Source organism: Bubalus bubalis, chromosome 2 (assembly GCF_019923935.1).
Source record: "Bubalus bubalis isolate 160015118507 breed Murrah chromosome 2, NDDB_SH_1, whole genome shotgun sequence".
NCBI classification, from domain to species: domain Eukaryota; kingdom Metazoa; phylum Chordata; class Mammalia; order Artiodactyla; family Bovidae; genus Bubalus; species Bubalus bubalis.
The window spans coordinates 167,526,966-167,541,637 of record NC_059158.1 but is presented as its reverse complement, the minus strand read 5'-3'; the positions used below and the strand labels follow the sequence as shown (position 1 = coordinate 167,541,637).

At 40.1% G+C, this 14,672-nt stretch overlaps 1 protein-coding gene across 10 annotated transcripts in view; it reads left to right on the top strand.

Annotated features, from left to right (window-relative positions):
• The window catches only part of COL4A4 (collagen type IV alpha 4 chain), a 151,344-nt gene that overhangs the window by 59,571 nt on the left and 77,101 nt on the right, over positions 1-14,672 (top strand). For all 10 annotated transcript variants that reach the window (XM_006047128.4, XM_006047131.4, XM_044937900.2 and 7 more), the window contains 8 exons: positions 1,739-1,819; positions 2,625-2,678; positions 2,944-3,003; positions 4,380-4,424; positions 4,749-4,802; positions 5,573-5,642; positions 6,437-6,541; positions 14,466-14,630. In XM_006047128.4, coding sequence (XP_006047190.3) covers positions 1,739-1,819; positions 2,625-2,678; positions 2,944-3,003; positions 4,380-4,424; positions 4,749-4,802; positions 5,573-5,642; positions 6,437-6,541; positions 14,466-14,630 — 634 coding nt within the window. The remainder of the gene's footprint in view (positions 1-1,738; positions 1,820-2,624; positions 2,679-2,943; positions 3,004-4,379; positions 4,425-4,748; positions 4,803-5,572; positions 5,643-6,436; positions 6,542-14,465; positions 14,631-14,672) is intronic.

Genomic DNA, 14,672 nt, shown 5'->3' with positions numbered 1-14,672 from the left:
GTTTGCAAACTCAGGCCGTTATTCCTATAGTAACGTGGAAATATTTGACTATGAGGTGGCTGTTCAAATTATCCAAAATATGCTTTTAAAAATTTCTTTTGGATTGTTAGGTAAATAAAGGCATAATTTTGAAATGTTGGTGCAGAGCTCTCATGATGCCCAAGACCATGTTGCCCACTCCATTTTTAGAGCAGACTGTCCTAAATGGTTGTTACTCATGTTTTCCTAGGGGATATGATTATGGATCATTTACATTTTGTTCTTCATAATTTATCTTTTTGTACTTTTGACTGAAATGAATATACAGTACTGTCACAATATTAAAAAAAACCCAGTAGCATGACTGACATTTGGAAGAGACTCCTTGCTTGCCAGCCTATATAGGTTTTGTATAGTTTTATTCCAGTTATAGGAATAAGTATCGTTATGTTACCAATCCATATTATGTATTTATTAAGTAAGCAAATACACAGTGTTTATGCATTTGTTCAATTACTTATTCATGCAGCAGACGCCACTAGGATGGCTGCTACACCCTCACTGTGTTAGGCACTAGGCCACATCACGAGAAACAAACCGAACCCACATCCCTAACCTCCTGGTTCTCTGTAGATTCCCAGGTGTGGGTGGGAATTGAATTATTGGTTATATTTTTTCATTTACTTTGCAGAAAGTAATAAGCATTTTATGTGCATTATCTATTCAATAAAAGAATACTTTGAGGCAGGCAGTATTATATTCCCCATTTCACAGAGAAAGATTTTAAGGAGTTAAGGATAAGGAGATTTTAAGAAACTTGCCTAAAGGATCCCAGTCTAGTAAGGGCCTAGTTTCTACACACAGGTGACAACATGACCTATCACCTGTTTTTAACACAAGAGGGAAGATAATTCCAGGTGCAAAATATTAGAAATATTTAGAAAAGTATGAAATAATTATCTTCTAATTAAGGGTGTGTTTTGGTTGTATTGTGGCAAAACCAATCCAAGGAACATTTTTTTCTTGTAGAGAACATCTCTAATGACCCAAATGAAAACTTTTGACTCATGATTTCCTACAAAGAGATGTAAAATATTAATGAACTAGATATAACCTAAGTCAAACCAAAGTGGAATAACTCAGTAAGTGATAATATATTATTATGACAGATTATTGCATAGGTGTTGAAAATCAGGTTTTTTTTAAAGAATTTCTAGTATAATAGGAAAATGTGCAAAAAATATTGTTGTAAAATATATTAAATGACTTAAAATTTTAATAAAATATAAAATATAAACTATTCTATATTTAAATGACATTATATAGTTTTACTAGTTTTATAATATATTTTAATATGTTTAACACACCATTTAGTCACATATACATGTGTGTGCACATGCGTATTGTGCACATATATGTATATGTATACATGTGTATATACATGAACATATACAAGCACACGCACACCAAAAGAACTGTACCAAAGTTTTAATAAATATTGTCTCTGGATAGTAGGATTATGGATCACTTTTATTTTTTTAATTCATTTTTAACAATAAGTATGTATTATTTATGAAAAACAATAAACATTTAAAATTAAGTGACATATTTGCCAAGTTTTTTATTTTAAATCCATGATACATGTACACTGGATTATAAGCATTATATCACAGTTATGAAAAGCTTCTTTGTTTCGAATTTCGTTTCAAAATAAAGTTAAAAATGGCATTCTTATTATCTTGATTTTTTTTTTTTAAAGGGTGAGGTTGGCCAACAAGGTTCTCCAGGACCCACTCTGTTGGTGCAGCCACCTGATTCTGGTCTCTATAAAGGAGAAAAGGTAATTCTTAACTCATATGATACTTTGATAGCTGACATTTTCTGAACACGTTCCCATGCCAGTGAAGAGCTGAGTACCTACGTGCCACACTGCCTCCATCCCAAGCCTTCACCGATTGGTACTATTATTAGCTCCACTATACAGAGCTGAAAAAAGGAGGCTTGGGAAGGTTTACCAGTGTTCTCAAGTATACCCAGCTGTTGAGTTGCAGACCTAGCTTGGGCTGCAAATGGTGACATGTCCTCCAGGATCTAGTTCCCCGTTCGTGTCTTTGATATGGTGGCTGAAAAGACCACTGGAAATCCAGTTGTCCTTTAGAGGTTACATATGGATCTGATGCTTGGGTAATTGAAAAGGTGACGGCTGCATACAGCTGGGCACATAATAGGCTCTTGGCAAATGTTAATTCCTTTGTCAGCCTCCAGCACTGATGTTACTGATGCCACGTGCAAATTCTCCTATCAGTTTTCAGTTACTGGATTCAATTTCACTACATTGTTCAAAATGAGCCTCTCCTCTCAAGAGCTGCATTTCCAGCTTGCATCTCCTGCCCTGGTCCCATGGTGGCTCCCTCCCCACCGTCCCTCCTCCATGCCCCATGAGGCTACACTCTCACTGAGAACCGGCCTGAAGAGTGTCAGGTTTAAAGGTGCCCTTGGATCTTAGTTGTTAATTAGCAACAGTTGAAGGGTAATCCTTTATTAAAAAGTTAGGAGAACAATTGTTGAAAGAGGTAATTTCTGAAACAGGTGTAATTCAGTATGTTAAATAAGAGTAAGCAGATTATATTCTTTGTAAATTTTAGGGTATTAAAGGAATGCCTGGAATGACTGGACCTCCTGGACCACCGGGACACAGGGTAATTTATTCAAATAATGTTAAAAAAATTTGTATGATGTACTATCTTCATTTTTAAAAATTTTACTTGGTTATTATCCTTGCTTTAAATGATGATGTTACTAGAATTTTTCACTATTTTATCATAATCGTGTAGGAATACTATTCCAAAATATTCATTTTCTTTAAGCTTATGGCAGTAATTTTTATTTCTTATTTTGTTTTTGCATTCCGTATTGCTGAAATATGGTTGCTTAAACCCCTCTAAATGTTGTTATGTCTTTAAGGGAGAGCCTGGTATTGGAAGAAAAGGAGAGAAAGGGATTCCTGGGTTTCCAGGACCTCGGGTAAGGTTCTTTCATGCTTTGTTTAACTTCAGTGAGTTTGGAGGCATTTCTCTTTCACACTTTTATAAGATTCAATCAATAATTCTGAGAGCTCAAAAGTGGAGATTTTCTCAAAGAGGAGTACTATGTTTTTGCTCAGCAAGAATTGTGTGATAGCTAAGAGCCCAAGAGCATCCCTTCTGTGCGCATCATTTGGATAAAACAGGCAAGCAAAAGATGGGAGAATTGGCAGGAAGTAATGGGATCATGGTCAAAGCTATGATTTTTCCAGTAATCATATGCAGATGTGAGTGATGGACCATAAAGAAGACTGAGCACTGAAGAATTGATGCTTTTGAACTGTGGTGTTGGAGAAGACTCTTGAGAGTCCCTTAGACTACAGGGAGATCAATAGTAGTCAATACTAAAGAAAATCAGTCAATCCTAAAGAAAATCAACTCTGAATACTCATTGGAAGGCCTGATACCGAAGCTGAAGCTCCAATACTTTGACCACCTGATGTGAAGAGTTAACTCATTGGAAAAGACCCTGATTCTGGGAAAAATTGAGGGCAAAGGTGAAGGGAGTGACAGAGGATGAGATGGCTGGATGGCATCCTTGACTCAATGGACATGAGTTTGAGCAAACTCCGGGAGGTAGTGAAGGACAGGGAAGCCTGGTGTGCTGCAGTCCATGGGGTTGCAAAGAGTTGTACACAACTTAGAGCTAAACAATAACAAAAATGGGATCATGACATTTTCTCACTGGCTCAGTGTCAGTGTGATTGTAGCTTGGAATTGTTCAGTTAAGCCTATTTGACAAAAGAAAGTACTGATCTATGGATAGTAGCTAGAGAAAAAAAAAAAGTACAGCATCAGGCCTCAACATCTCCATATCTGTTGCTAATGGGATCCTCATTCACAGAGTCATGATGAGGGCCAGACCCCAACAGGCATGGACACTGAGTTTATTTGACTCCAGATTTAGCACTTAATGAGGCAATATTGACTTCCATAGTAATTTTTATTGCTGATAATGCATAGAGCAACTATTAATCTCCAGACAAATTATATTGCAATATTCAAAGATATTTAGCTCAGTGAAAGCATTACATTAAATAAATTAAAGTGGAAGAGCAATAAAAACAACAAAACTATATTCTTAATTTATATCACTGGAGAGGACATGATTTTTTTAAATAGTATTAAAGAGTAATTAAAATAGCAAATGTTGTAAAGAAATGGAATCTCTTTTATGTTTATTTCCTTTATTCAGTTATCTTTGTAGGCATGATTTAAAATCCCAAAAGCAATCTCATAAGGTGAAAAATGATTCACTGAATTGGTTTATGTATTTTTATTTAACTTTGCTTGTGTTGATTTTTGTGAATTTATTAGGGGGACCCTGGTTCCTATGGATCTCCAGGTTTTCCAGGATTAAAGGTAAATGTATACCATTACAGAGATGATAAATACATTTTCATTAGTAGATGCAATTCAGTATCATTCAAAAGTTGTACCAGGACATACAGACTCATACACAGTAGAGGAAACACATTTATTTTATAAATTATATAATTTTGCTGTGGGTGCAAAAACTAGAGCACAAAACTCTCTGATGTAACCTAAAACAGTGTTAAGATTTTATATAGAATCTCAGGGAGCATGTGTCATTCAGATAAAATGAGAAGGAGATAATTTGTCAATGAGATAAAATGTCATAATCACATTTTTTTTAAAAAAAGGCATGCTTTTTGTTACTTGTAGGGGGAACCAGGACTGTTTGGAGATCCTGGGTCATTTGGATTTCTTGGCCCAAAGGTAAAAAAGTGAGCCTATTTGAGTACAATCTAATAACAGCTTATACCCCTTATGCTATCTAATTTATTTTTGAAGTATTTCAAAATATCAGTTTTTAAATGTCAGTTTTGCATATATTATTTTAATGCATGTTGTAATTATTATATTTTACATGTGTGAATTGATCTTTTTGAAGCAGATGAAAAGTACTGAAAGTTTCAAAAATTCCTTAGGGATCATATAGTATCATGACTCAAAACAGAGGGCCCTGTGGAGAACTCTGCTTTGACCACCACTACACTTATTCTTTCCTTTGTAACCTCTGACCTCACCTTCAGCACTTGTGTGGGACAAGCCATGGTGGCATTGAGATGACACAATTAAGGAGGGACAAAATTTGCTGCAAAAAAAAAGTGTAGGTTCAGATGCTATAGGCAAAGAAACCATTTGTCCTAGAGTGCCAAATTAGACATTAATGCTTATTATAGATAGAAGAAATTCCATGGCTTCAGAGGTATCTAGTCAATGGGCATGGAATCATTTTTGGAATTTGGATATATTTTTCTTTAGGGAGAACTTTGTTAGCTGGTTGTTTACTTCTGCTTATAGGTAGGAGGTTACTTATATTTGTTCCTCTTAGAACATCATGAGTTATTTATTTCTCTGGTCAGCCTACAGGCTTTATTTCTTATACAAATGTACTCTTGGCCCTTCTAATATTTACTTAGTGCCAGGAAACAGGAGAAGAATATTAATATTTCTAAGAAAAGTGAATGAATGAATGATTTCAGGGAGATCCTGGAGACCGTGGGCACCCAGGACCACCAGGGGTTTTGGTAACTCCATCTCTTCCACTCAAAGGTTTGTGTTCCATTTGACTTCTCTATCAATTATGCTGAAATGGGATTTAAGTTGTCCTGAAAGAAGAGTTTGGTCCACTCTTTCTGTACTCTATATACTAGGTGGGCTAAATCTATGAACTTTACCATGTATGCGTAATTGTTGTTGTTGTTCAGTCGCTAAGTTGTGTCTGACACTTTGCAATCCCATGGACTGCAGCACACCAGGCCTTCCTGCCCCTCAGCATCTCCTGGAGTTTGCCCAAGTCCATGTCCATTGAGTCAGTGATGCTATGGAGCATCTCATCCTCTGCCGTCCCCTTCTCCTGCCTTCAGTCTTTCCCAGCATCAGAGTCTTTTCAAATGAGTCAGCTCTTCGCATCAGGTGGCCAAAGTATTGGCTTCATAATGTATAAATTATACAAGTGCTAATAGAGATGTACATCTTGATCATCTCTATCAGCATAAGACATCAAATTTTATGTTAGTGTGTAAACTGCCTGCTGGGATTTTTATTATGTTACCTTTCAGAAAGTAGGTATTTTAATTGCTAAACACATTTAAAACCATTTGACTAAGACCTGCCACAATGCTGCCTCCAGGAAGAAGGCAGCCTCAACCAATGACAAATTCAGCACTACTTCAACTTCACGTGTCTGTCAGGGAGGATCTAAAATACTGCGTTTTAAATGTGATGAGAAACTGCAAAACCATCTCCCAGTTGTACTTGAGCAAGCCTCCCAAAAAGTAATTGTGCATGAATTTTCTAATGTATACATATGTTTGCTGTATACATGATGTCATTATTTTTGGCAGGCCCTCCAGGGGATCCAGGGCACCCCGGCCACTATGGAGAAACAGGGGCTGTTGGACCACGTGGTCCTCCTGGTGCCCCAGGTCGACCAGGGGAAGCCTGTCCAGGTATGAATCCCCTGGCTTTTACAGCTCAGGTTTGCTACATCCTCCTCCACACCAGGGGTTCTCCATTCTAGCTGATACTAAAATCATCTTGTTGTTTAGTCATGAAGCTGTATCTGACTCTTTGTGACCCCATGGACTGTAGCCTCCTTGGCTCCTCTGTCCATGGGATTCTCCAGGTAAGAATACTGGAGTGGGTTGCCATCTCCTTCTCCAGGGGATCTTCCCAACCCAGGGATTGAACCTGTGGCTCCTATTGCATCTCCTGCATTGCACGCAAACTCTTTTACTTCTGTGCCACTGGCAAAGCCCACCTCATCTTAGGATTGTTTCAAAAATACTGATGGCTGAGCCTACCCAGACTAGGAATGTCAGACTCTTTTGGGGGGATGGATGCACCCAGGCATCTACTGTTATAAAATCGTCACCCTACTTCTAATGCACAGCTAGGATTAAGAAGCATAGAACTCAAACCAATTGACTCATTAATTGGAGAAAATCCAGGTTCCTAGACTGCTGCTCAGAAATATTCAGTCACTATCTCAGGGGTGTGATAAGAAGCATCTATGTGTAATGGGCTTCCCACAAGATTGCATGCATGCTAAGTAGCTTCAGTGGTGTCCAACTCATTGCGACCCTTTGGACAGTAATCCACAAGTTCCTCTGTCCTTGGGATTCTCCAGGCAAGAATACTGGAGTGGGTTGCCATTTCCTTCTCCAGGGGATCTTCCTGACCCACAGATTGAACACACATCTCTTACGTCTCCTGCATTGGCACAAGAGTTTTTTACCACGAGGGCTACTGGGGAAGCCCTCCCACAAGATTACTACATGCAGATAAGATTTCGAAACTACTGCTAGGATTAGCGTGTGTCTTCATGTTTTTACCACCTTCTTGGAAGGCTTTCCCTATGGATATATAGTTGTTAAAATTTAGTTTTATCCACCTAGTCCCCAACTTAAATATTCTGTATGAAATGTGGAAATACAAATTGTGAATTAAAAAGTAGGATTTTGATTCACACTTAGTGAATAATAATAACAAAAAGCCACAGTTTTCTCCTCCCTTCCCTCCACACCAAAAAACAACAGTCTCATCCCCCACAGAAAAACCCTATGGCTCATGGTCATATTTGGTGAAAAGCCTGAGAAACAATCCTATTGACACAAGGACTTTCAACTCCTTCAAGTGCTATCTTAGTTAATAGTCTCAGTGATATTAGGAAAAGAAGTTTACAGGGTATTTTCATTCTGTGAACCCAGGAGAATTGATTAAACATGTGAGGAGAAAAGTCTGGAATAAATGTAATTTTATTCAATCTGTCTCAAGTTACATTTCCTGAGGAGTAAAAAATTTTCTGAGATATTCAACCGTGAACTACAGAGTTCTTGTTTAATCTTCCACGAAGCTGGCTTTCACTTGGGAGAGTCTGATGACCGCAAAGTCAGTAAATAAAGCTTTGTTTAGTTCATTTACTCTTTAGACATTGTAGCCGTGGTTTAATTGACCCAGGACTGTATAAATCATATAGACTACTCTCTCAGTCAGGAGGTACTAGGCTCTCATCTTACATTTCTCCTTTCAGGCTTGTTTATAATAAAATAGTGCTTCCAGCAGATTGAAATAAAAACCCAGTGGGAGTAAGTAACACATGTCTCTAGGGAATTTCAAACCAAGTATAACAAGAAGCCTCTTTATCCCAAAAATCTGTAAAAAAAGAATTAACCCATATTTGGACTTCAACCCATAGTAAGCTGTAATTTTATATGGTATAGTATTTACATTACATCATGCACATATATGTATCCATAAATACATATGGTTGAAACACAAATCTCACAAAATAATATCTGTGGAGTATATGAGACACTCCTGTTTTTATTCCATTCTTTTCTTTTGAAAAAAAAAAAAAAAAAAAAAAAGGTCTTAATGCTGGCCACAGCTTCACTGATATTGTGTCCTGTCGGTGGGTGATTGAGGCTGCAGTGTGCAGTACACTGTAACCTATTCTCCCTGTTGGAAGCTGGTTGAGCTTTTTCCCTGGCCCTAGGGTGAGACAGCAAGCAGGTAGCATTCAGGTTCATTCTAAGTCAGGTCTAAGGAACGTTATAAGGACAAGATGGCAACCAAGTCCATAGGAGTACATGTTCATTTTGTTTTAAGGACACCCATGTATGTAGCCTTTATTATACCTATTCAGTTTTATAATCATCTATAGTATTTACCATGAAGTTTTGGAATCAAACACCTATGATTGAATCCCAACGTTCACAATCAATGTAGTGTGGTGGAAAAGTTACATGTTTATACAGTGAACTAACAACATTTCTTTGGCCAACTGATGCGAAGAGCTGACTCATTTGAAAAGACTCTGATGCTGGGAAAGATTGCGGGTAGGAGGAGAAGGGGACAACAGAGGATGAGATGGTTGGATGGCATCACCGACTCAATGGACATGGGTTTGGGTGGACTCCAGGAGATAGTGATGGACAGGGAGGCCTGGTGTGCTGCGGTTCATGGGGTTGCAAAGAGTCGGACATGACTGAGCAACTGAACTGAACTGAACTGAACAATGTTTCATGTTCTAGTGCTTACAAGCTGTGTAATCTTAGGCACTTATTAAACCTCTCTGTTCCTCAGTTTTCCCATCTAGAAAACTGAGTTCTTGTTACAGTTGAAAGAAGTAATATGTATAGTTTTTAGAATACAACTTGGCATACAGACTCACTATGTTAGCTATTATTAGCATTTCTTATACTGGGCCTAAATTTACTGTGCCTTATCTATAAGGTTCAACCTTTACAAGTTGTTGAGAAATGCTGGGCTGGAAGAAGCACAAGCTGGAATCAAGATTGCCAGGAGAAATATCAATAACCTCAGATATGCAGATGACACCACCCTTATGGCAGAAAGTGAAGAGGAACTCAAAAGCCTCTTGATGAAAGTGAAAGAGGAGAGTGAAAAAGTTGGCTTAAAGCTCAACATTCAGAAAACGAAGATCATGGTATCCAGTCCCATCACTTCACGGGAAATAGATGGGGAAACAGTGGAAACAGTGTCAGACTTTATTTTTTTAGGCTCCAAAATCACTGCAGATGGTGACTGCAGCCATGAAATTTAAAGACACTTACTCCTTGGAAGGAAAGTTATGACCAACCTAGATAGCATATTCAAAAGCAGAGACATTACTTTGCCAACAAAGGTCCGGCTAGTCAAGGCTATGGTTTTTCCAGTAGTCATGTATGCATGTGAGAGTTGGACTGTGAAGAAAGTTGAGCACTGAAGAATTGATGCTTTTGAACTGTGGTGTTGGAGAAGACTCTTGAGAGTCCCTTGGACTGCAAGGAGATCTAACCAGTCCATTCTAAAGGAGATCAGTCCTGGGTGTTCTTTGGAAAGAATGATGCTAAAGCTGAAACTCCAGTACTTTGGCCACCTCATGCGAAGAGTTGACTCATTGGAAAAGACTCTGATGCTGGGAGGGATAGGGGGCAGGAGGAGAAGGGGCAACAGAGGATGAGATGGCTGGATGCCATCACCACTCTATGGACATGAGTTTGAGTAAACTCCAGGAGTTGGTGATGGACAGGGAGGCCTGGCGTGCTGCGATTCATGGGGTCACAAAGAGTCGGACATGACTGAGCAACTGAACTGAACTGAACTGAACTGAGGAGTAAAGCTAATGTCTGAAAATATATGTAAAGCCTCAGCACATATGCACACAAGAATGAAAGCCATCTATTTACTTTGGGTGCTACATTACTGATGACAAACGGGGTTCCAATTGTCTGTTGCTAAACAAGTAACCCCAACATTCAGTATATACCCTTCACTCTTTCCATGGTTCAGGAATTCAGGAGGCATTAACCCAAGTGATTCCAGAGCAAAGATTTTCATCTAGTTATAGCTGTAGACTAGGGACTTCCCTGATGCCTCAGACTGTAAAGCATCTGCCCGCAATACAGGAAACCCGGGTTTGATCCCTGGGTTGGGAAGGCCCCTGGAGAAGGAAATGGCAACCCACTCCAGTCCTCTTGCCTGGAAAATTCCATGGACAGAGGAGCCTTGTAGGCTACAGTCCATGGGGTCACAAAGAGTTGGACATGACTGAGCAACTTCACTCACTCACTCATAGCTGTAGACTAGCTGGAACAGAAACATGAGGACTGGCCAGACATCTCTCTCATTCGTCTCTCATATAGTCTCAAACCTTGCTATGTGGCTCTGCACTTAACTTAGACTTCCTTACAGCATGGTGGCTACTGGGTGATAATATTGCTTCCATGGTGGTTCAGGACTCCAGTCCCAAGCATTTCAGCTCACAAGGCAGAACCTGAATCTTCTTTAATAATCTGGCCTGGGAAGCCATACAGCGTCACTCCCGCCATACTTGATTAGTTCAGTCACCAAAGGCTGCCACATTGCAGGGAAGAGGGACCTCCACTTCTTTCTAGGAGGCTGTCAGGGTTCTGCAAGAGCATGAGAAGTGAGAGCTACCAGGACGCCATCTTTAATAATGACCATCTTCCATCTGAGAGATTCTGGTACTAGGTGTGCTTAGGATGAAGCAGATAGAAGTGGTTGCTATCATATGAGGGCTTCTGGCTGTTTTGAAGCCAAAGCTGTCAGTATGGGGTGGGTGAGTAGGGTATCAAGGAGGAGGGGCAGGATTCAGCTGCTCCTGCATTACTTTGACCTCCCCTGAACTTCCAATCCTTTGCTGAGAACTTCCTATAGCCAGTCCCTATACATTAAGGTCCTTATGTGGATTATGTTGTTTCATCCTTATTAGAAGCCTCTGAGGAAGATGTAGAGAATTAAATAAGTTACATAACCTACTTTGGTTCCTATGGCTAGAGAGACAGAGGCCAGGTTCAAATCTAGCATCTCTATGCTTTCCACAAACCTACATGGTTATAGTATATTACCTCTATATAGATAATTATATGAGTCCAATTTTTTGGCTGTGTTAAAAAAGTATGCTCCCCATTTAATTTGAGCATAAAAGATTAGAAGGCTATCTCCATATAAGCATATTATTGCCGCTGCTGCTGCTGCTAAGTCGCTTCAGTCATGTCTGACTCTATGCGACCCCATAGATGGAAGCCCATCAGGCTCCCCTGTCCCTGGGATTCTCCAGGCAAGAACACTGGGTTGCCATTTCCTTCTCCAATGCGTGAAAGTGAAAAGTGAAAGTGAAGTCGCTCAGTCGTGTCTGACTCTAGCGACCCCATGGACTGCAGCCTACCAGGCTCCTCTGTCCATGGGATTTTCCAGGCAAGAGTACTGGAGTGGGGTGCCATTGCTTTCTGTGATGCATATTACAAGCATGCCCAAATATCACATTTTAGTATCTAAAAGGCAACACTAATTTTCTCATTAAATTCTCCTGCTGCTGCTGCTGCTAAGTCGCTTGAGTCGTGTCCGACACTGCGACCCCATAGACGGCAGCCCACCAGGCTCCCCCGTCCCTGGGATTCTCCAGGCAAGAACACTGGAGTGGGTTGCCATTTCCTTCTCCAATGCATGAAAGTGAAAAGTGAAAGTGAAGTCGCTCAGTCGTGTCCAACTCTTAGCGACCTCATGGACTGCAGCCTACCAGGCTCCTCTGTCCATGGGATTTTCCAGGCAAGAGGACTGGAGTGCGTTGCCATTGCCTTCTCGTCAGATCAGATCAGTCGCTCAGTCGTGTCCGACTCTTTGTGACCCCATGAATCGCAGCACGCCAGGCCTCCCTGTCCAACACCAACTCCTGGAGTTCACTCAGACTCACGTCCATCGAGTCAGTGATGCCATCCAGCCATCTCATCCTCTGTCGTCCCCTTCTCCTCCTGACCCCAATCCCTCCCAGCATCAGAGTCTTTTCCAATGAGTCAACTCTTCGCATGAGGTGGCCAAAGTACTGGAGTTTCAGCTTTAGCATCATTCCTTCCAAAGAAATCCCAGGGCTGATCTCCTTCAGAATGGACTGGTTAGATCTCCTTGCAGTCCAATGAACTCTCAAGAGTCTTCTCCAACACCACACTTCAAAAGCATCAATTCTTTGGCGCTCAGCCTTCTTCACAGTCCAACTCTCACATCCATACATGACCACAGGAAAAACCATAGCCTTGACTAGATGGACCTTTGTTGGCAAAGTAATGTCTCTGCTTTTGAATATGCTATCTAGGTTGGTCATAACTTTCCTTCCAAGGAGTAAGCATCTTTTAATTTCATGGCTGCAGTCACCATCTGCAGTGATTTTGGAGCCCCCAAAAATAAAGTCTGACACTGTTTCCACTGTTTCCCCATTTATTTCCCATGAAGTGATGGGACCGGATGCCATGATCGTTTTCTGAATGTTGAGCTTTAAGCCAACTTTTACACTCTCCACTTTCACTTTAAAATTATATACTAGATACCTATCTAAGGGCTACCCTAAGAGTTCAGATGGTAGAGCATCCACTTACAATGCAAGATAACTGGGTTCGATCCCTGGGTCAGGAAGATCCCCTGGAGAAGGAAATGGCAACCTACTTCAGTATTCTTGCCTGGAGAATCCCATGGACAGAGGAAGCTGGCAGACTATAGTCCGTGGGGTCACAAAGTGTCAGACATGACTGAGTGACTAACACACACACATAGACGCCTATCTGTATGATTTAATGCATTACCTCTTTATTTTCTCCTTATTTAAAAATTTTATTGAAGTATAGTTGCTGTACAATATTATAAGTTATAGGTGTACAGTATCAGTCAGTCAGTCAGCTCAGTCGTGTCCGACTATTTGCAACCCCATGGACTGCAGCACGCCAGGCCTCCCTCTCCATCAGCAACTCCTGGAGTTTACTCAAACTCGTGTCCATTGAGTTGGTGATGCCATCCAGCCATCTCATCCTCTGTCATCCCCTTCTCCTCCCGCCTTCAATCTTTCCCAGCATCAAGGTCTTTTCAAATGAGTTAGTTCTTTGCACCAGGTGGCCAAAGTATTGGAGTTTCAGTTTCAGCATCAATCCTTCCAATGAGTATTCAGGACTGATTTCCTTTAGGGTGGACTGGTTGGATGTCCTTGCAGTCCAAGGGACTCTTAAGAGTCTTCTCCAACACCACAGTCCAAAAGCATCAACTCTTCAGTGCTCAGCTTTCTTTATAGTTCAACTCTCACATCCATACATGACCACTGGAAAAACCATAGCTTTGATTAGACGGACCTTTGTGGGCAAAGTAATGTCTCTGCCTTTTAACATGCTGTCTAGGTTGGTCATAACTTTTCTTCCAAGGGGCAAGTATAGTGCTTCACAATTTTAAGGATTATGCTCCAGTTATAGTTATTATAAAATATTGGCTATATTCTCCATTTTGTACAATGTATCTTTGTAGCTTATTTTATACATAATAGTCTGTTGCTCCCTACCCCAGTATTCCCCCCCTCCTCTCCCCACCAGTAACTACTAATTTGTTCTTTATGTCTTTGAATCTGCTTCCCTTTTTTTATATTCAGTAGTTCGCTGTATTTTTTAGATCCCATGTATAACTGATATCATATAGTATTTGTTTTTCTGTGAGCTCATGTTTTAATTCACTGAATGTGTTGATATGTTTGTTCAGGTATGTTCTATCAAATTATCAAGGTGGAAAGATTTTAAAAGTAAATTTAATTAAATAATATATACTACTTTCCCAATAATTCCAAAGAATGGACAAAAAGAAAATTTGATTCCCCAAATCTTTCTTATTACCACTTGTGTTCTTGTTTCAAAGGAGTTGAGGCATTTTGATGGCTGGGATACTCGGTTATTTTTAAACTACAATTTTTTTTCCTTAAAAAAATTCCACAGCCTAAGAAGGATGCACTGATTTTTATTTCTTACACAGAAAAATATTTTGAGAGTATTAATGTGAGATTATCTGAGTATATGTGGTTTTCATTCTTGATTTCTCTTGGAGGCATGACGGGACCTCCTGGGCCACGAGGGTTTCCTGGTCATCCAGGATTTCCAGGGGCAGCTGGGGTTCCTGGAAGAGCTGATTCTGCTCCAGGAAAACCAGGCAACCAGGGACCAACTGGGCTGCCTGGAGTGCCGGGACTGCCGGGACCTCCGGGATCAGATGGTAAAGTGCTCTGCATTCACATTTCATAACATTTATGTTGCA